This window comes from Argopecten irradians, chromosome 3 (genome assembly GCF_041381155.1).
Source record: "Argopecten irradians isolate NY chromosome 3, Ai_NY, whole genome shotgun sequence".
Taxonomy (NCBI): Eukaryota; Metazoa; Mollusca; class Bivalvia; order Pectinida; family Pectinidae; genus Argopecten; species Argopecten irradians.
Genome location: NC_091136.1, coordinates 45,850,899 through 45,874,808, shown reverse-complemented (window position 1 = coordinate 45,874,808; position 23,910 = coordinate 45,850,899). Strand labels below are relative to the sequence as shown.

At 38.0% G+C, this 23,910-nt stretch overlaps 1 protein-coding gene across 2 annotated transcripts in view; it reads right to left on the bottom strand.

Moving 5' to 3' along the window:
* LOC138318781 (neurotrypsin-like) overlaps window positions 1-23,910 on the bottom strand; it is a 43,084-nt gene that overhangs the window by 7,958 nt on the left and 11,216 nt on the right. For both annotated transcript variants that reach the window (XM_069261471.1, XM_069261472.1), the window contains exons 3-6: window positions 16,648-16,810; window positions 5,812-6,032; window positions 3,870-4,014; window positions 824-1,002 (exon numbers count right to left, since the gene is read on the bottom strand). In XM_069261471.1, the coding sequence (XP_069117572.1) occupies window positions 824-1,002; window positions 3,870-4,014; window positions 5,812-6,032; window positions 16,648-16,810 (708 nt within the window). The remainder of the gene's footprint in view (window positions 1-823; window positions 1,003-3,869; window positions 4,015-5,811; window positions 6,033-16,647; window positions 16,811-23,910) is intronic.

The following is a 23,910-nucleotide window of genomic DNA, read 5'->3' as shown; positions in this document are numbered from 1 at the left end:
AGGTGGAGGGCTTGTGGTAATATGTCGGGACATCTTAAGCACTCGGCCACCCGGACTGAAGTATTGGAATGAACAGATTTATATGTGAATTTTAGATATGCTCTGATTTTCCAATATTCCCATTGGCTAATATATGCTAATTTATACGTGAGGTTCGATATAAAATATCAATTCGGTGTTTTATCTTCAGAAACACAACATTCCTTTCATAATCGTGAACTCTAATTTGCCCAAACGTAGGCTGCCAAATGGTCATTCTCATTCTTCATGTAATTAGTATGCAGATGAATAACTTAGTTTGTCTAGTTAAATACACTGCAAACCTTATATAAAAAAATATAGGGTCATTGATGCGATCCATATGGCTTTATACCGCGCTGAAAGAATCAAATATATTGACCGAAGGCGTTAATTCAGTGATATACTTATGATAGATATGTTACAACTTTGTCAACGGATTCTTTTTACAACTACAAACATGCTTAATTACAATGTACATCATTATTTTTACATCACTGATATTATCGCCAAAATAATGGACCAACTATCAATTAAAAGTCACTGATTTGTCTGGAACAATTATTCTCCCACCATTCATGGATTTGGTTTCGGCTTTTCTCTCATCTTTTTCTTTTTGTATAAGAGAGAAAAAGAATCATTCCCTACGTATGAGGATGTGACAACGAAATCACAACCCTTGGGGTTATTCCTAAATGGTCAACCTTCGGCAAACCTCTAGGCAGAAGAAGAGGAAAAAGCACCATGTAATTTTTCATCTCAGCAACGAAACCCGTCATCGTATGGCACCTACAGTACCCAGTACCTTGTAAATCATTGTAGCAGAGGGCAGTGGCTATACCGAACCCAGTGTTGGCGTGGTGTCCCCATCCATCGAACTGACAGTCTGCGATGCTTGTCTCTGTACCATTGCACACAACGTTGTCCATCCATACTGGTAGCTTGGTAAATGGTGCGACCGTTTTCCCATAGGATATTCCATTACTAGAAATAACAGTGAAAAGCTGGTCATAATCCTTTTGCAAATTCCCCTTACATGTTTAAAGTTAGAGACCCTGTTTAAATTAGTGATGTTTGGTATGGCCATATATCACATCTAAGGTGTACTTAAACATAACTATGTTGATAAAAAGTGTGCATGCATCAGGCCTAACCTTAGGTATTACTGTTGCTATTGCTGTGTTCATTTCAGTGTAGTAAGTCCGCAGGGTTCAGTACATACTTCTGTCACCAAATAAACATGACAATATGTTTACTAGTGTTCAAAGCGTCTATGACGAAGGAGCGCTGGTCTGACCGGATTTGACTTTACAAAAACTTACACATTGAGTCCTTTTTTATCGTGCCATGCAAATGGCGGTTGTAGATTGTATGATGCAAATATGGCATATAGGAAGTATAAATATTTCTTCAAATACTTCTATTAAATACTCGTTAATTTTTCTTACGGTTCCACTATATTCAGATGACATTGTAACATTGAATATGTACATTGACATCAATTGGGACGCCCAATATATGCCATATTTGCATGTTATATTCTATAGCCGCCATTTGCATGCCCATGGAAAAAAGGATTCGATGTGTGTACTTTGGAAAGTCAAATGCTCTCAAACCAGCACTGTTTACACACACTAGTAAACACAATGGCATGGCTATATGGAAACAGAACTATCTATCTTTTTATCAACTTTCAATTATGTTCAAGTATACATCAAAAAGTAATATATAGACCTACAAAATATCACTAGTTTAAACCGTATACGAATCAGTCAGTAAATACAGAAAATACATTATATTATTCATATAAAATTAAAGCTGTCTTTGATTGACGGGAAAAATCTAGTTTTCAAAAATGATGGACTTAAAATGCCAAATATTAAAAAAAAAGTGTTTACACTGAGATGATAGTAGTGGTGAATATATTATATATGGTTTGGATATAGCTTTCTCCGTGACCAGAATGGCAGTAACAGGCCATTAATTGGGCAGTTTAGATGTACCGACATTGCACCATTAGCGATAATCATTGCCGGAACGTTTCCAGATTTAAACTTCGGATACTCCGACTTTTCACCTCTTACAACGACACATTCTCACATGACCCTTAATTGAATGATAAACAAAATAAATGCAGCCGATATTACGTTATTTAATATTCAGTTGATACTATACACGGTATAAACTTTAAAATGTGTTTGACCTTTGACTAAAGTAATGATATTTAGCAAGAGAAAGTGTAGACGGCAAAACAACTTTATACTCGATAATGAAATATTGGAAACTGTAGACTGCTTTACATATCTCGGAATTACTTTTAAATTTAACGGAAATTTTGTGGCGGCTAGACAGAAGCTTATAGAACAGGCACAAAAATCTATATTTTCAATTTTTAAAAAAATCCGAAATCAGGCAATACCAGTAGATCTACAACTTAAGCTATTTGACTCGTTAGTTGAACCGATTCTGTTATATGGGTCAGAAATCTGGGGTTACGAAGATTTAAAGATTTTAGAACAAACCCATCTTAAATTTTGCAAAAGAATTTTAAATGTTAGGGCTAGCACGCCTGGGTATATGATTTATGGTGAATTGGGAAGATATCCGTTAGAAATAAAGGTAAAGCTGAGAATGTTAAATTTTTGGAACAACCTTTTGTTAAATGAAAATAAATTAAGTAATATTTTATATAGACTAATGGCGAGTTTAAGTCGTAATGGACAAATGCGGTTTACATGGTTAGATCGTGTTAAACAAATCTTTAATGATAATGGATTTACATATATATTTGATAGTGAAACATCTATGAATGCAAATTTTTATAAGCATGAAGTTACACAACGTCTAAGTGACGCATTTGTACAAAAAATGGTTCGCAGACATAGAATTCTCGTGCAAAGGTCGGTTTTATTCAAAATTTAAAAAGAAATTATTTTCGAAAGTTATCGGAACAAAACAGAATTACTATTACAAAATTTCGTACCTCAAATATAAAGTTCCCTATTGAAACTGGACGATGGCTCGGTATCCCAAAAGAAAATAGAATATGTAATTTATGTCATGTTGATATCGGAGATGAATTTCACTATCTTTTCAAATGTCAAAAAAGGGAAATTAAAGCTATTAGAGAAAGCTATACATGTACAACAAATTAAGTTAAAGGTCAAAAGTTTTGAGTATAGTATTTTTTTTACCAAACACTTAGAACATGATTTTTATATTAATTTATTATCATTATCATTTCATTCATTCATTGGAAACGATTTTTGGCGGGAAAACTGCAGTATTCAAGTTTTAAACAAATTCGCAATTTTTCTAAGAAAGATAATGAAATTACTTTAAACATTATACGATTATAACTCTATGTATTTGTATATCTTGTACATGTATATTTTGTGTCCATCTTGTCATGTATATGTCTATGTATATCATTATGTCCTCATGTAACACATTTTTATGTGTCTGAGAGTAACAAATAAAATCTTGAATCTTGACTACCATTATGTTTGATCACGTGATTAAATACCTCTTTTAATTGGTCGACTTTTACATACCGTTTCACTCCAACACTGATATGAGAGTGTACATTGAATATTTCGCATGCGGTTATTATTGAATTGCATTTATAAACAAATGCTTATTTGTTTTCAATTGTTTCTTAGATGCCTTTCTACAATGTACCTACTGAATAAATAGATCACACTCGAGAGCACCAATTGGAAAAAAAGTAAATGGCTCATGGCGAAGTCAGTTTGATTATCGATCAAAATAGTGAATTTATTGTTGTATTGATCACAAAAAACGTGTCGTTGGTTAGATGGTTTCATACTGGTAGTTTTGGGTGAACTTACCTGTATCCAAGCATCCTACATACAACCTGGTCCACTCTATGCCAGGAATAACCAACACTGCCCCAATAACCACTGTAATGCACTTCAACATGTCCACTGGCTTCGGAGGTACCACCCACTAGCCGGACTCCTATGTTACTGTCATCTGAATGTAAAAACATTAATACGATAGTCACACTAAAGCAATGTGACTTTCTGCGAGCTTTATGGGTGATACAGAATACAGTACCTCTATTTATGTAACAGGCATTTTGATAATTCTGATTTTACGCTGATTTCACACTTAATCATGTAAGCCCACAAAAGGTACAATACATATATATAACATTTACATAGAAAAAATTATGTCTCCATGCGTCACTGACATAGAGAGTCCGTTTATTTAAAAAAAGAATCATTGATTAACAAATGTGTCAGTTTTTCTCCACCGTAGAGTTCATACCCTTGATACTATGATATATATATTTATATATGAATACTGCGGGTAAGAAATTCGTGCCAGGTTCGTATGCTGTTTTGATAATTACAATACTTCGTATGCTGTTTTGATAATTACAATACTTACAATACATAGGTCTAAATTTTACAGTTCAAATAAAAGCTCAAAAATAATTTTGGAAGTACATATAGTCGCACTATGAAACCATGGTGTGGTCTACAATTTCATTTCATGTTTTACAGGAATTTTACAATGTATAAATTATGTGTTGCAACCAATGTTTATAAGGCATCATACATGCGTGTATATCCATTGGAATTATATCCACTCTTTAATTCAACGAACCGTATGGTTTTCAATAGATAACACAATTCAGGATAGCATAACATGGAAGAAAATCGCATGCAGTATTGCACAAAAAATCTTTTTAAAAATACAATTTTATGTATTTTTCCATTTTAAGTGTTAAATCTGACAAGACAAGAGCTGTTGGAGAACAGCAAAGCTCCCTATTCAGAAGAAGTTGATGTTCAAGTATTTACTATTTAAACATGGAAATATGACAAATTAACATACTCCAAAAAACCTAAAGGTCCCCAAATTGATTGTATTATTACGTTCAGCATCCATACACATTAGGAAAATAAAATCATAAACATTTATGATGACTTATGCTTAAACAATTGACAAAATAGAAACTTGCTCAAAAACTTTAACATGGAAATATGACAAATTAACAGACTCAAAAAACCCCTAAAGGGCCCCAAATTGGTTGTATTATCACGTTCAGCATCCATACACATTAGGAAAATAAAATCATAAACATTTATGATGACTTAAGCTTAAACAATAGACAAAATAGAAACTTGCTCAAAAACTTTAACATGGAAATATGACAAATTAACAGACTCAAAAAAAACCTAAAGGGCCCCAAATTGGTTGTATTATCACGTTCAGCATCCATACACATTAGGAAAATAAAATCATAAACATTTATGATGACTTAAGCTTAAACAATTGACGAAACAGAAACTTGCTCAAAAACTTTAACGTGAAATGGGACGCCAACGCTGACGCCGACGCCGACGCCGACGCCGACGCCGGGTTGACAACATTAGCTCCCCCTATTCTTCGAATAGGCGAGCTAAAAATGAATGTTGTGCTACAACATCAACGTTTAAAAACGTATGGAATATTGTATAGAGGAGTTTGAAATGCCTATCTGATAACACATTTATGTACACATATGCATGTATGTTCAAAAGCAGTGAAATGAAAATTCACACTTAACCACACATCAAGTTAAAACGATGTCTTTGATCGACAAACTAGCTTACGCAAAAGGCCTTCGGTATGAACACTAATTGGCATAACGTTTTTATGAAAACTATGATTAGATTTATTTTGTTTTGTTAGAGATAAACCTACGAAATGTATCTAGCATTTCAAGCATGTTATGTTTCGCTCGTTGGATTGGAATTCACAATAAAACAAGCAAATTACCTTCCGCGTAGCAAAACACATAGGGTCTGTAATCTGAGTTACAAGGATTTCGTTGAATACCCCATCCATCAAAGGCACAATCTTCCAGGCTGGACTCTGTACCAGTACACTGGACATTATCCATCCATATAAGGTCTGGGTCTGTCTCATTACCAAACCATTCATACCAGGCCGACGCGAGAGTGAAAACAGGATCCCTTCCAACAACGTTACTTCCGTAACTATTACAAACGAAGAAAAGTACATCAACTTTATCTCAAATGTGTATGTCATAATAAGGGTAAGTATCTAAATTAATCCAATTCAAACTGTCACTTTTTGACAGTAAGTTTATTTCACAATTTGTTTTATTTGCTACATATCAATTCATAGTAATTCATGAAAAATAATTTTAAAATATAATTCGATATAAAATTACAAATAAAATTTCACCCTCTATAACTGACAAGGCAGTCCGACCTGACCTTACTCATATTTCATACTCATATGTCCTAATCCCCAACCCCGGGTATCGCAGTACTTATTAAAACATGAAATCGTAGGACAGATTTGACCTACGCTACTTCATGCAGTGGCATATTTCTAATGTACCGTTCATGCAATGAAAACTTACACATACCTTTTCATATATATTAGGCAAATAAATCACAGATGGAATCAATTTAGGTAAAATATATTAAGAAGAAATGTTGATGCGCATGGCTTTCATGTATGTGTGAAAGAGATATTACGTACATATCAATCATTAGTATACATATCTGTAGTCTAACCTCATTAGTATCCATACCTGTAGCCTAACCCCATTAGTATCCATACCGGTAGCCTAACCTCATTAGTATCCATACCTGAAGCCTAACCTAATTAGTATCCGTACCTGTAGCCTAACCTCATTAGTATCCATACCTGTAGCCTAACCTCATTAGTATCCATACCTGTAGCCTAACCTCATTAGTATCCATACCTGTAGCCTAACCTCATTAGTATCCATACCTGAAGCCTAACCTCATTAGTATCCATACCTGTAGCCTTACCTCATTAGTATCCATACTTACAGCCTAACCTCATTAGTATTCATACCTATAACTAACATCATTAAGATCCATACCTGTAGCCTATTCTCATTAGTATCCATACCTGTAGCCTAACCTCATTAGTATCCATACCTGTAGCCTAATCTCATTAGTATCCATACCTGTAGCCTAACCTCATTAGTATCCATACATGTAGCCTAACCTCATTAGTATCCATACCTGAAGCCTAACCTAATTAGTATCCATACCTGTAGCCTAACCTCATTAGTATCCATACCTGTAGCCTATTCTCATTAGTATCCATACCTGTAGCCTAACCTCAGTGGTATCCATACCTGTAGCCTAATCTCATTAGTATCCATACCTGAAGCCTAACCCCATTAGTATCCATACCTGTAGCCTAACCTCATTATTATCCATACCTGTAGCATTACCTCATTAGTATCCATACCTGTAGCCTTCCCTCATTAGTATCCATACCTGTATTCTAACTTCATTAGTATCCATACCTGTAGCATAACATCATTAGTATCCATACTTGTAACCTAACCTCATTAATATCCATACCTGTAGCCTAACCTCATTAGTATCCATACCTGTAGCCTAACCTCAGTAGTATCAATACCTGTAGCCTAACCTCATTAGTACACATACCTGTAGTCTAACCTCTTAGTATCCATACCTGTAGCCTAACCTCATTACTATACATACCTGTAGCCTAACCTCATTAGTATCCATACCTGTAGTCAAACCTCATTAGTATCCATAGCTATGGACCGTACCGCATTAGTATCTATACCTGTAGCCTAACCTCATTAGTATCCATTCCTGTAGTCTAACCTCATTAGTATCCATACCTGTAGCCTAACCTCATTAGTATCCATTCCTGTAGTCTGACCTCATTAGTATCCGTATCTGTAGCCTAACCTCTTTGGTATCAATACCTGAACCATAACCTCATTAATATCCATACCTGTAGCCTAAACTCATTAGTATCCATACCTGTAGCCTAACCTCATTAGTATCCATACCTGTAGCCTAACCTCATTAGTATCCATACCTGTAGTCTAACCTCATTAGTATCCATACCTGTAGCCTAACCTCATTAGTATCCATACCTGTAGCCTAACCTCATTAGTATCCATACCTGTAGCCTAACCTCAGTAGTATCCATACCTGTAGCCTAACCTCATTAGTATCCATACCTGTAGCCTAACCTCATTAGTATCCATACCTGTAGCCTAACCTCATTAGTATCCATACCTGTAGCCTAACCTCATTAGTATCCATACCTGTAGCCTAACCTCATTAGTATCCATACCTGTAGCCTAACCTCATTAGTATCCATACCTGTAGCCTAACCTCATTAGTATCCATACCTGTAGCCTAACCTCATTAGTATCCATACCTGTAGCCTAACCTCATTAGTATCCATACCTGTAGCCTAACCTCATTAGTATCCATACCTGTAGCCTAACCTCATTAGTATCCATACCTGTAGCCTAACATCATTAGTATCCATACCTGTAGCCTAACCTCATTAGTATCCATACCTGTAGTCTAACCTCATTAGTATCCATACCTGTAGCCTAACCTCATTAGTATCCATACCTGTAGCCTAACCTCATTAGTATCCATACCTGTAGCCTAACCTCATTAGTATCCATACCTGTAGCCTAACCTCATTAGTATCCATACCTGTAGCCTAACCTCATTAGTATCCATACCTGTAGCCTAACCTCATTAGTATCCATACCTGTAGCCTAACCTCATTAGTATCCATACCTGTAGCCTAACCTCATTAGTATCCATACCTGTAGCCTAACCTCATTAGTATCCATACCTGTAGCCTAACCTCATTAGTATCCATACCTGTAGCCTAACCTCATTAGTATCCATACCTGTAGCCTAACCTCATTAGTATCCATACCTGTAGCCTAACCTCATTAGTATCCATACCTGAAGCCTAACCTATTAGTATCCATACCTGTAGCCTAACCTCATTAGTATCCATACCTGTAGCCTAACCTCATTAGTATCCATACCTGTAGTCTAACCTCATTAGTATCCATACCTGTAGCCTAACCTCATTAGTATCCATACCTGTAGCCTAACCTCATTAGTATCCATACCTGTAGCCAAACCTCATTAGTATCCATACCTGTAGCCTAACCCTCATTAGTATCCATACCTGTAGCCTAACCTCATTAGTATCCATACCTGTAGCCTAACCTCATTAGTATCCATACCTGTAAGCCTAACCTCATTAGTATCCATACCTGTAGCCTAACCTCATTAGTATCCATACCTGTAGCCTAACCTCATTAGTATCCATACCTGTAGCCTAACCTCATTAGTATCCATACCTGTAGCCTAACCTCATTAGTATCCATACTGTAGCCTAACCTCATTAGTATCCATACCTGTAGCCTAACCTCATTAGTATCCATACCTGTAGCCTAACCTCATTATAGTATCCATACCTGTAGCCTAACCTCATTAGTATCCATACCTGTAGCCTAACCTCATTAGTATCCATACCTGTAGCCTAACCTCATTAGTATCCATACTTATAGCCTAACCTCATTAGTATCCATACCTGTAGCCTAACCTCATTAGTATCCATACCTGTAGCCTAACCTCATTAGTATCCATACCTGTAGTCTAACCTCATTAAGTATCCATACCTGTAGCCTATACCTCATTAGTATCCATACCTGTAGCCTAACCTCATTAGTATCCATACCTGTAGCCTAACCTCATTAGTATCCATACCTGTAGCCTAACCTCATTAGTATCCATACTTGTAGCCTAACCTCATTAGTATCCATACCTGTAGCCTAACCTCATTAGTATCCATACCTGTAGCCTAACCTCATTAGTATCCATACCTGTAGCCTAACCTCATTAGTATCCACTACCTGTAGCCTAACCTCATTAGTATCCATACCTGTAGCCTAACCTCATTAGTATCCATATTACCTGTAGCCCTAACCTCATTAGTATCCATACCTGTAGCCTAACCTCATTAGTATCCATACCTGTAGCCTAACCTCATTAGTATCCATACCTGTAGCCTAACCTCATTAGTATCCATATACCTGTAGCCTAACCTCATTAGTATCCATACCTGTAGCCTAACCTCATTAGTATCCATACCTGTAGCCTAACCTCATTAGTATCCATACCTGTAGCCTAACCTCATTAGTATCCATACCTGTAGCCTAACCTCATTAGTATCCATACTTATAGCCTAATCTCATTAGTATCCATACCTGTAGCCTAACCTCATTAGTATCCATACTTATAGCCTAATCTCATTAGTATCCATTACCTGTAGCCTAACCTCATTAGTATCCATACCTGTAGCCTAACCTCATTAGTATCCATATACCTGTAGCCTAACCTCATTAGTATCATACCTGTAGCCGTAACCGTCATTAGTATCCATACCTGTAGCCTAACCTCATTAGTATCCATACCTGTAGTAGCCTAACCTCATTAGTATCCATATACCTGTAGCCTAACCTCATTAGTATCCATACCTGTAGCCTAACCTCATTAGTATCCATACCTGTAGCCTAACCTCATTAGTATCCATACCTGTAGCCTAACCTCATTAGTATCCCATACCTGTAGCCTAACCTCATTAGTATCTATACCTGTAGCCTAACCTCATTAGTATCCATACCTGTAGCCTAACCTCATTAGTATCCATACTTATAGCCTAACCTCATTAGTATCCATACCTGTAGCCTAACCTCATTAGTATCCATACCTGTAGCCTAACCTCATTAGTATCCATACCTGTAGCCTAACCTCATTAGTATCCATACCTGTAGCCTAACCTCATTAGTATCCATACCTGTAGCCTAACCTCATTAGTATCCATACCTGTAGCCTAACCTCATTAGTATCCATACCTGTAGCCTAACCTCATTAGTATCCATACCTGTAGCCTAACCTCATTAGTATCCATACCTGTAGCCTAACCTCATTAGTATCCATACCTGTAGTCCTAACCTCATTAGTATCCATACCTGTAGCCTAACCTCATTAGTATCCATACCTGTAGCCTAACCTCATTAGTATCCATACCTGTAGCCTAACCTCATTAGTATCCATACCTGTAGTCTAACCTCATTAGTATCCATACCTGTAGCCTAACCTCATTAGTATCCATACCTGTAGCCTAACCTCATTAGTATCCATACCTGTATGCCTAACCTCATTAGTATCCATACCTGTAGCCTAACCTCATTAGTATCCATACCTGTAGTCTAACCTCATTAGTATCCATACCTGTAGTCTAACCTCATTAGTATCCATACCTGTAGCCTAACCTCATTAGTATCCATACCTGTAGCCTAACCTCATTAGTATCCATACCTGTAGCCTAACCTCATTAGTATCCATACCTGTAGCCTAACCTCATTAGTATCCATACCTGTAGCCTAACCTCATTAGTATCCATACCTGTAGCCTAACCTCATTAGTATCCATACCTGTAGCCTAACCTCATTAGTATCCATACCTGTAGCCTAACCTCATTAGTATCCATACCTGTAGCCTAACCTCATTAGTATCCATACCTGTAGCCTAACCTCATTAGTATCCATACCTGTAGTCTAACCTCATTAGTATACATATCTTTAGTCTTACCTCATTAGAACCCTATAACTGTAGCCTAACCTCATTTGTATCCATACCTGTAGCCTAACCTAAATAGTATCCATACCTGTAGCCTAACCTCATTAGTATCAATACCTGTAGTCTAACCTCATAAGTATCCATTCCTGTAGCCTAACCTCATTAGTAATCCATACCTGTAGCCTAACCTCATTAGTATCCATACCTTGTAGCCTAACCTCATTAGTATCCATACCTGTAGCCTTAACCTCATTAGTATCCATACCTGTAGCATAATCTCATTAGTATCCATACCTGTAGCCTAACCTCATTAGTATCCATACCTGTAGCCTAACCTCATTAGTATCCATACCTGTAGCCTAACCTCATTAGTATCCATACCTGTAGCCTAACCTCATTAGTATCCATACCTGTAGCATAACCTCATTAATATCCATACCTGTAGTCTGACCTCATTAGTATCCGTATCTGTATAACTCATAGCCATAACCCTCATTAGTATCAGATACCTGTAACCTAACCTCATTAGTATCCATACCTGTAGCCTAACCTCATTAGTATCCATACCTGTAGCCTAACCTCATTAGTATCCATACCTGTAGCCTAACCTCATTAGTATCCATACCTGTAGCCTAACCTCATTAGTATCCATACCTGTAGCCTAACCTCATTAGTATCCATACCTGTAGCCTAACCTCATTAGTATCCATACCTGTAGCCTAACCTCATTAGTATCCATACCTGTAGCCTAACCTCATTAGTATCCATACCTGTAGCATAACCTCATTAGTATCCATACCTGTAGCCTAACCTCATTAGTATCCATACATGTAGCCTAACCTCATTAGTATCCATACCTGTAGCCTAACCTCATTAGTATCCATACCTGTAGCCTAACCTCATTAGTATCCATACCTGTAGCCTAACCTCATTAGTATCCATACCTGTAGCCTAACCTCATTAGTATCCATACCTGTAGCCTAACCTCATTAGTATCCATACCTGTAGCCTAACCTCATTAGTATCCATACCTGTAGCCTAACCTCATTAGTATCCATACCTGTAGCCTAACCTCATTAGTATCCATACCTGTAGTCAAACCTCATTAGTATCCATACCTGTAGCCTAACTCTCATTAATATCCATACCTGTAGCCTAACCTCATTAGTATCCATACCTGTAGCCTAACCTCATTAGTATCCATACCTGTAGCCTAACCTCATTAGTATCCATACCTGTAGCCTAACCTCATTAGTATCCATACCTGTAGCCTAACCTCATTAGTATCCATACCTGTAGTCTAACCTCATTAGTATACATACCTGTAGCCTAACCTCATTAGTATCCATACCTGTAGCCTAACCTCATTAGTATCCATACCTGTAGCCTAACCTCATTAGTATCCCCATACCTGTAGTAACCTCATTAGTATCCATACCTGTAGCCTAACCTCATTAGTATCCATACCTGTAGCCTAACCTCATTAGTATCCATACCTGTAGTCTAACCTCATTAGTATCCATACCTGTAGCCTAACCTCATTAGTATCCATACCTGAAGCCTAACCTCATTAGTATCCATACCTGTAGCCTAACCTCATTAGTATCCATACCTGTAGCCTAACCTCATTAGTATCTATACCTGTAGCCTAACCTCATTACTATACATACATGTAGTCTAAACCTCATTAGTATCCATACCTGTAGTCCTAACCTCATTAGTATCCATTCCTTTGGCCTAATCCACATTAGTATCTATACCTGTAGCTTAACCTTATTAGTATCCATACATGTAGCCTTAACCTCATTAGTATCCATAATTTATAGCATAATCTCACTAGTATCCATACCTGTAGCCTAACCTCATTACTATACATACATGTAGCCTAACCCCATTAGTGTCCATAACTGTAGCCTAATCTCATTAGTATCCATACCTGTAGCATAACCTCATTAATATCTATACCTGTAGTCCAGCCTCATTAGTATCTATACCTGTAGCCTAAACTCATTAGTATCCATACCTGTAGCATAACATCATTAGTATCCATACCTGTAGTCTGACCTCATTAGTATCCGTATCTGTAGCCTAACCTCATTGGTATCAATACCTGAACCATAACCTCATTAATATCCATACCTGTAGCCTAACCTCATTAGTATCCATACCTGTAGTCTAACCTAAATAGTATCCATACCTGTAGCCTAACCTCATTACTATAGATACCTGTAGCCTAACCTCATTAGTATACATACCTGTAGTCAAACCTCATTAGTATCCATACCTGAACCATAACTTCATTAATATCAATACCTGTAGCCTAACCTCATTAGTATCCATATCTGTAGCCTAACCTCATTAGTATCCGTTTCTGTAGCCAAACCTCATTAGTATCATTACCTGAAGCATAACCTCATTAATATCCATACCTGTAGTCTAACTTCATTAGTATCAATACCTGTAGTCTGACCTCATTAGTATCCGTTTCTGTAGCCTAAACGCATTAGTATCCATTCCTGTAGCCTAACCTCATTACTATCCATACCTGTAGCCTAACTTCATTAGTATCCATACATGTAGCCTAACATCATAGGTATTCATACCTGCAGTCTAACCTCATTACTATCCATACCTATAGCCTAACCTCATTAGTATACATACCTGTAGCCCAATCGCATTAGAATCTATACCTGTAGCCTAACCTAATTAGTATCCAAACTTGTAGCCTTACCTCATTAGTATCCATACCTGTTGCCTAACCTCATTTGTATCCATACTTGTAGCCTAACCCCATTAGTATCCATACCTGAAGCCTAATCTCATTAGTATCCATACCTATAGCCTAACCTCATTCGTATTCATACATAAAGCCTAAAATCATAAGTATCTATACCTGTATCCTTACCTCTTTATTATATATATCTGTAGCCTTATCTCATTAGTACCTATACCTGTATCCTTATCTCATTAGTATCAATACCTGTATCCTTACATCATACGTATCAATACCTGTAGCCTTACATCATTAGTATCCATACCTGTAGCCTAATCTCATTAGCATCCATACCTGTATCCTAACATCATAAGTATCTATACCTTTAGCCTTATCTCATTAGTATCTATACCTGTGTCCTAACCCCATTAGTTTCCATACCTGTATCCTAACCTCATTAGTATCCATACCTGTAGCCTAACCTCATTGGTATATATAACTGTAGCCTAACCTCATTAGTATCCATACCTGTAGCCTAACCTCATTAGTATCCATACCTGTAGCCTAACCTCATTAGTATCCATACCTGTAGCCTAACCTCATTAGTATCCATACCTGTAGCCTAACCTCATTAGTATCCATACCTGTAGCCTAACCTCATTAGTATCCATAGCTGTTCCCTAACCTCATTAGTATCTATACCTGTAGCCTAACCTCATTAGTATCCATACCTGTAGCCTAACTTCATTATTATCCATACCTATTGCCTAACCTCATTAGTATCCATATCTGTATCCTAACCTTATCAGTATCCATACCTGTAGCCTAACCTCATTAGTATCCATACCTGTAGCCTAACCTCATTAGTATCCATACCTGTAGCCTAACCTCATTAGTATCCATACCTGTAGCCTAATATCATTAGTATACATACTTGTAGCCTAACCTCATTTGTATCCATACATATAGTTTAATCTCATTAGTATCTATACTTGTAGCCTAACCTCATTAGTATCCATACCTGTAGCCTAACCTAACTCATTAGTATCCATACCTGTAGCCTAACCTCATTAGTATCCATACCTGTAGCCTAACCTTATTAGTATACATACCTGTAGCCTAACCTCATTAGTATCCATACCTGTAGCCTAACCTCATTAGTATCCATACTTGTAGCCTAACCTCATTAGTATCCATACCTGTAGCCTAACCTCATTAGTATCCATACCTGTAGCCTAACCTCATTAGTATCCATACCTGTAGCCTAACCTCATTAGTATCCATACCTTATAGCCTAACCTCATTAGTATCCATACCTGTAGCCTAACCTAATTAGTATTCATACCTGTAGCCTAATCTCACTGTATTCATACTTGTAGCCTAACCCCATTAGTATCCATACCTGAAGCCTAATCTCATTAGTATCCATACCTGTAGCCTAACCTCATTAGTATTCATACATAAAGCCTAACATCATAAGTATCTATGCCTGTATCCAAACTTCTTTATTATCTTTATCTGTAGCCTTATCTCATTAGTATCTATACCTGTATCCTTATCTCATTAGTATCTATACCTGTATCCTTACCTCATTAGTATCCATACTTGTAGCCTAACCCCATTAGCATCCCTACCTGTATCCTAACCACATTAGCATCCATACCTGTTGCCTAACCTCATTTGTATCCATACCTTTAGCCTTATCTCATTAGTATCTATACCTGTGTCCTAACCCAATTAGTATCCATAGCTGTATCCTAACCTCATTAGTATCCATACCTGTAGCCTAACCTCATTGGTATATATAACTGTAGCCTAACCTCATTAGTATCCATACCTGTAGCCTAATCTCATTAGTATCCATACCTGTAGCCTAATATCATTAGTATCCATACCTGTAGCCTAACCTCATTAGTATCCATACCTGTAGCCTAACCTCATTAGTATCCATACCTGTAGCCTAACCTCATTAGTATCCATACCTGTAGCCTAACCTCATTAGTATCCATACCTGTAGCCTAACCTCATTAGTATACATACCTATTGCCTTACCTCATTAGTATCACACCTGTACCTAACCTAATTAGTATACATACCTATTGCCTTACCTCATTAGTATCCATACCTGTAGCCTAACCTCATTAGTATCCATACCTATAGCCTAACCTCATTAGTATCCATACCTGTATCCTAACCTTATCAGTATCCATACCTGTAGCCTAACCTCATTAGTATCCATACCTGTAGCCTAACCTCATTAGTATCCATACCTGTAGCCTAACCTCATTAGTATCCACCTGTAGCCTAACCTCATTAGTATCCATACCTGTAGCCTAACCTCATTAGTATCCATACCTGTAGCCTAACCTCATTAGTATCCATACCTGTAGCCTAACCTCATTAGTATCCATACCTGTAGCCTAACATCATTAGTATCCATACCTGTAGCCTAACATCCTGCACGCCACGTTTGCGATGTTATTGGTTCGTGACCTACTACAGATCCCGCCCCATTGTCCGTCATGATATACTCCTACCCGTCCAGTATGGTTGTGCAGGCCGTTCTCCAGACGTATCGCAAAAGGCGACTCTGTTGTTAGAGTTTCTATACCGGAAACAAAATAATCCGCAAAATATCTTAGTATAATATTATGCTAAATAATATTTATTTTCATAACTAAATTCACTGAAAGCTATTCGAATGAAAATACGTACATTAATATATTTTGCCTGCACATGACATACCACTTTTCATGCATACTATGTTTGTATATCTTTCTCGACACACATATTCATATTATTATATTCATGTACCGTGATGGAAGCAAACACAAAACAACGATAATTCAAATGCAAAATAGTCGAGTAAAATCACGATTTCGTTTTGAAACATTTTGATATCTTTATTCTAGATACGTTTCTAACATCTATGTCATATTATATATATATATATATAAATGATATTAAGAGTAACAAATTATCACACAATATCATGCCTCATCACGTTTACATTCATTTTATATGAACAACAACCACCCGATCAGTGTTAGGTGGACTTACCAACAAACTTCCCATAGAGAACAACCACGGTGGGGACGATATATCGAAAATATACTGACATCATAAAGCCCCTCCAGACACAACTGACAACACAATTTTATCGATTCGAATTACCTCGCTTTTGAACTAATTGCATGAAACACTGACCAGGAGTCTTTATAGACAAGGTAAGGTAAATATTTGTATTTGAAAGTATGTGTTTTAAAGGTTTGTAATCGTGATGTTGACACGGTCAATGTGGTTTCATTACCGTTCTGTGCTTAACATGTGTTTGCTTTTCATAGCTGCGTTCGATTGGACTAGGTGCTGCGACACGAGTGTGGGATTTGCAAATCGAATGACCCGAATGTGACCCGAGTCTCGCTACTTTGCCAGGAGTGAACGGGTGTCTTGACGTCACATAGTGGCAAAGAAAACCCGGAAGTGAAGTGTTTAACTGATGAAAATCACTTTTGATATCAATATGTTGATGTAAAAAGCAGAATATGAAACTTATATGGAAATAAAAAACAGTAATAAACTTTCAGCGACTCTTGAATTACATTGACTTTATTCCTCCATAAATGAAGAGTTTATACAAAACTTTCAGATAAAGAATTACAAAAAAGAGAAATGGAAGCGATTACATAAATAACACATTTTTGACGTCCTAAATCAGGACATTATTATAAAAAAACTGAGAGGAAAAAATATATATAGAGAGAGGGAAAAAATTCAATACATCAACAAGGAAAAATGATTAAATACAAACTGACATCTTCAAAGACATCATGATATAAATGTAAGAATGTACACATATTTACTGAAACGCTAATTCAGCAGCTTTCACAGAAAAGCAACAACAAACGTAAGAAAATCTTATAGAATACACATCATCCGGTAATAGTTCCTGTATATAATCAGGGATGTACCCTAATAGGACACAAATAAGTTCGTGTCTATCTAAATTGTCTAATTTTACGTATACCTCAACTGGATAATTGTTGACAAATATTTGTAAAGAATTCATCACGTAGATCAAATAGATCTTGATGTTTACAATCAAGTAAGCAATGGGTCAAAGCATCATGAGATATCACATTACATTTCGCACATAACAGCTCACAACGTGGGCTTAACAACCACAGACTTGCTACTCTACTGCAAATATTAGCTTGAAAAGAAGATAAGTGTTTCCAAAGAAACCAAAGAGACGACGGACGAAGTGATCCATGCAAACATTTAAATCGACTAAAATCATCACAATTGCTAAGGCGCACATGCCATTCAGATTGTTCTTTCCAATAAATAGCATTTTTGACAAACAATTACCAAGACTGTTTGGAAGGGAAAAACCCGTCTTCCAGAAATATGTTCAAGTCTTCTTCTAAACCGTACTTAAAAATAATAACCCAGATGTCGTTAATGACACCTTTAGTACTTTTATAAACACCAAGGTGTTTCTGGTATAACCTTAACAGAAATAGCTGTTTTACTGCAGCTGAAGATCTCAGACGACACATCGAACCAAAAAAATGAAGTTTAGACTGTTCGACTTTTGCATTCAAAGAAATATGGCCCAACATACCAAGTGCCATGTCCGATCTAGTTCTTAAAGGAAATCCCTGAATGACTTTTGCACAAAAATGTTGAATTATTTCAAGCCGCGACCAATCTTTCGAGCTTAATGAAAACCATAACTCCGAGCCAAATAAACTGCACGGAAGTGTGATAGAGCGAAATAGCTTCAAACCAATGAGAGGGTTTATCGAATTACCGATTAAGCCTCCATTTAAAAACGAGAAGCAAGTACTTTTAATTTGTTAAGTTCATTTTCAATATCAGGACAACCAAGTTTATATTTGTCTAAAAATATTCCAACATGTGTCGTATGTTCAGACTCATTCACAGTTTTACCACCCAAACTCCAGTTGCGTGCGGATCTTGCAAAACATGTTTTCGATTCATTAAAAACTACAATACATGTTTTGGAAGCATTATACGTAAACCTCCATTTACAACTATATCCATAACATAAATTCATCAAAACATCTAGATTACATTTAGTATAAGATAAAAGTACAATATCGTCAGCCTGAGTGGGACAGGTAACGTTAACATCTTCTATCATTAGTGAAGACTTTGATTTACATAATTCTTCCAAAAGATCATTGATAAACAATGTATACAGCCATGGTGATAAAATACTACCTTGCCTAGTACCTTGTTCTATAGAGAACGTGTTAGAAACAAAACCTTTATAAACAACCGCAGTTTGCATATCACAATACATTGAAGCTAAAATTTTGATAAATTTTATATCAAACCCTAAATCATACATTTTCATAAATAATCCGTAGTGCCAAACACAATCAAATGCTTTAGCGGCATCAAGAAAACTTGTAAATAACTTATTACTTTGCTCATTTGCATATGTAACCGCTTCATGTACCAAAAATGAGGTCATCGTACTGCTAACATGAGGCTGAAAGCCATTTTGTAGCGGATTTACAACAAACAATTTAGTGGACTCAAGTCTCTTAAGAAAAAGTTTTTCAAAGATTTTTTAAGTGACAGGAAGTAAAGATATCGCTCGATAACTGTTTGGATCATTCTTAGGTTTATTGCTGCCCTTATACAGCGTACTTATGATTTATATGGAAATAAAAAAACAGTAATAAACTTTCAGCGACTCTTGAATTACATTGTAATCGCTTTCTAAAAATTGTTCTCGGCGTTTCTTTTGTAATTTATGTTAATCACACAGCATATGCGTTAAGAAACATTTACTCGACACTCGAGTGACCAAGTCGAATGCATACATATAAACCATAGAATGAAACGGGTATTACTTCCGGTAATGATTTCCCCTAATGCGTTGCCATGGCCATCGTATTGAGTAGTTATCGTCGCCTGGATACGATGTCCTGACTTTTACCATAATTTCTCTATCTCTAGGTATTCAGTTGAAATCTGATGTGCTGCAGTTGCAAGTACTAAGCAAAGGTTGTTAGGTTTTCACTTAGTGCTGCTGTATTACCATTTTCAATACATACTTCTTAACTGTAATCGTCGCGATGGTAGGTTTTATCTAACCTGTAATCGTTGTGGCGGTAGATTTGGTCTGACCTGTAATCGTCGTTGTGGTAGGTTGGGTCTGACCTGTAATCGTCGTGGTGGTAGGTTGGGTCTGACCTGTAATCGTCGTGGTGGTAGATTTGGTCTTACCTGTAATCGTCGTGGTGGTAGAGTTGGTCTTACCTGTAATCTTCGTGGTGGTAGATTTGGTACTGACCTGTAATCGTCGTTGTGGTAGGTTGGGGTCTTACCTGTAATCGTCGTGGTGGTAGATTTGGTATTATCGGCGTGGTGGTAGAGTTGGTCTTACCTGTAACCTTCGTGGTGGTAGAGTTGGTCTTACCTGTAATCGTCGTGGTTTTAGGTTAGGTCTAACCTGTAATCGTCATGGTGGTAGATTTGGTCATACCTGTAATCGTCGTGGTCGTAGCTTTTATCTTACCTGTAATCGTCGTGTTGGTAGAGTTGGTCATACCTGTAATCGTCGTGGTGTTAGGTTAGGTCTTACCTCTAATAGTCGTGGTCGTAGCTATGACATTACCTGTGATCTTCGTGGTGGTAGAGTTGGTCTTATCTTTAATCTTATCTTCGTGGTGATAGAATTGGTCTTATCTGTAATCTTCGTGGTGGTAGAGTTGGTCTTACCTGTAATCATCGTGGTCGTAGGTTTGATCTTACCTGTAATCTTCGTGGTGGTAGAGTTGGTCTTACCTGTAATCGTTATGGTGGTAGATTTGGTCTTACCTGTAATCGGCGTGGTGGTAGATTTGGTCTTACCTGTAATCGTCGTGGTCGTAGGTTTGATTTTACCTGTAATCTTCGTGGTGGTAGAGTTGGTATTACCTATAATCTTTGTGGTGGTAGAGTTGGTCTTACCTGTAATAGGCGTGGTGGTAGATTTTGTCTTACCTGTAATAATCATGGTGTTAGGCTAGGTCTTACCTGTAATCGTCATGGTCGTAGGTTTGATCTTACCTGTTATCCTAGGGGCCGCGGTGGCCGAGTGGTTTGATGTCCCGACATATTACCACAAGCCCTCCACCTCTGGGATGCGGGTTTGTCTAATCCTGTGGGGAGTTGCTTCGTGGGTGGTAGAGGGGCAGTTGCTGACCGCTGGCCGGTGGTTTTTCTCGGGTACTCCGGCTTTCCCTCCACCAACAAAACCTGGCACGTCCTTACATGACCCTGGCTGTTAATAGGACGTAAAACTAAACAAACCAAACCAACCTGTAATCTTCGTGGTAGTAGAGATGGTCTTACCTGTAATTCTCGTGGTCGTAGGTTTGGTCTTACCTGTAATCGTCGTGGTGGTAGCTTTGATCTTACCTGTAATATTCGTGGTGGTAGAGTTGGTCTTACCTGTAATCTTCGTGGTGGTAGAGTTGTTCTTACCTGTAATTGTCGTGGTGGTAGAGTTGGTCTTACCTGTAATTGTCGTGGCGGTAGATTTGGTCTTACCTGTAATCTTCGTGATGGTAGAGTTGATCTTATCTGTAATCTTCGTGATAGTAGAGTTGTTCTTACCTGTAATTGTCGTGGTGGTAGAGTTGGTCTTACCTGTAATTGTCGTGGTGGTAGAGTTTTGGTCTTACCTGTAATCGTCGTGGTGGTAGAGTTGGTCTTACCTGTAATCGTCGTGGTCGTAGGTTTGGTCTTACCTGTAATCGTCGTGGTGGTAGAGTTGGTCTTACCTGTAATCGTCGTGGTGGCAGAGTTGGTCTTACCTGTAATCGTCGTGGTGGTAGATTTGGTCTTACCTGTAATCGTCGTGGCCGTAGAGTTGGTCTTACCTGTAATCGTCGTGGTCGTAGGTTTGATCTTACCTGTAATCGTCATGGTGGTAGATTTGGTCATACCTGTAATCGTCGTGGTCGTAGCTTTTATCTTACCTGTAAATCTTCGTGGTGGTAGAGTTGGTCTTACCTGTAATCTTCGTGGTGGTAGTTGTTACTAATGTCGTGGTGTAGCTTGATATGTAATCGTCGTGGTGGTAGGTTTGGTCTTACCTGTAATCGTTCGTGGTGGTAGAGTTGATCTTACCTGTAATCTTCGTGGTGGTAGAGTTGGTCTTACTGTAATCTCGTGGTGGTAGAGTTGGTCTTACCTGTAATCGTCGTGGTGTTAGGTTAGGTCTTACCTGTAATCGTCGTGGTCGTAGCTATGATCTTACCTGTAATCTTCGTGGTGGTAGAGTTGGTCTTACCTGTAATCTTCGTGGTGTAGATTTGGTCTTACCTGTAATCGTCGTGGTGGTAGAGTTGGTCTTACCTGTAATCGTCGTGGTTGTAGCTTGTCTTTACCTGTAATCTTTCGTGGTGGTAGAGTTGGTCTTACCTGTAATTGTCGTGGTCATAGGTTTGGTCTTACCTGTAATCTTCGTGGTGGTAGGTTGGGTCTGACCTGTAATCGTCGTGGTGGTAGATTTGGTCTTACCTGTAATCGTCGTGGTGGTAGAGTTGGTCTTACCTGTAATCGTCGTGGTGGTAGAGTTGATCTTACCTGTAATCGTCGTGGTGGTAGAGTTGGTCTTACCTGTAATCGTCGTGGTGGTAGAGTTGGTCATACCTGTAATCGTCGTGGTGTTAGGTTAGGTCTTACCTGTAATCGTCGTGGTCGGTAGCTATGATTCTTACCTGTTAATCTTCGTGGTGGTAGAGTTGGTCTTACCTGTAATCTTCGTGGTGGTATAGTGTTTATTATCGTGGTGGAAGAGTTGGTCTTACTTGGACGTGGTCGGTAGCTATGATCATTACCTGTAATCGTCGTGGTGGTAGAGTTGGTCTTACCTGTAATCGTCGTGGTGGTAGAGTTGGTCTTACCTGTAATCGTCGTGGTGGTAGAGTTGGTCTTACCTGTAATCGTCGTGGTGGTAGAGTTGGTCTTACCTGTAATCGTCGTGGTGGCAGAGTTGGTCTTACTTGTAATTGTCGTGGTCGTAGCTATGATATTACCTGTAATCGTCGTGGTGGTAGAGTTGGTCTTACCTATAATCGTCGTGGTCGTAGAGTTTGATCTTACCTGTAATCGTCGTTGTGGTGGAGTTGGTCTTACCTGTAATATTCGTGGTGGTAGTTTTGATCTTACCTGTAATCGTCGTGGCCGTAGAGTTGGTCTTACCTGTAATCGTCGTGGTCGTAGGTTTGATCTTACCTGTAATCGTCGTGGTGGTGATAGATTTGGTCTTACCTGTAATTGTCGTGGTGTAGGTTTGGTCTTACCTGTAATTCGTCGTGGTGGTAGAGTTGGTCTTACCTGTAATCTTCGTGGTGGTAGAGTTGGTCTTACCTGTAATCTTCGTGGTGGTAGATTTGGTCTTATCTGTAATCGTCGTGGTGTTAGGTTGGTCTTACCTGTAATCGTCGTGGGTCGTAGTTGGTCTTACCTGTAATCTTCGTGGTGGTAGCTTTGGTCTTACCTGTAATCTTCGTGGTGGTAGAGTTTGGTCATACCTGTAATCGTCGTGGTGTTAGGTTAGGTCTTACCTGTAATCGTCGTTGTCGTAGCTATGATCTTACCTGTAATCTTCGTGGTGGTAGAGTTGGTCTTACCTGTAATCTTCGTGGTGGTAGAGTTGGTCTTACCTGTAAT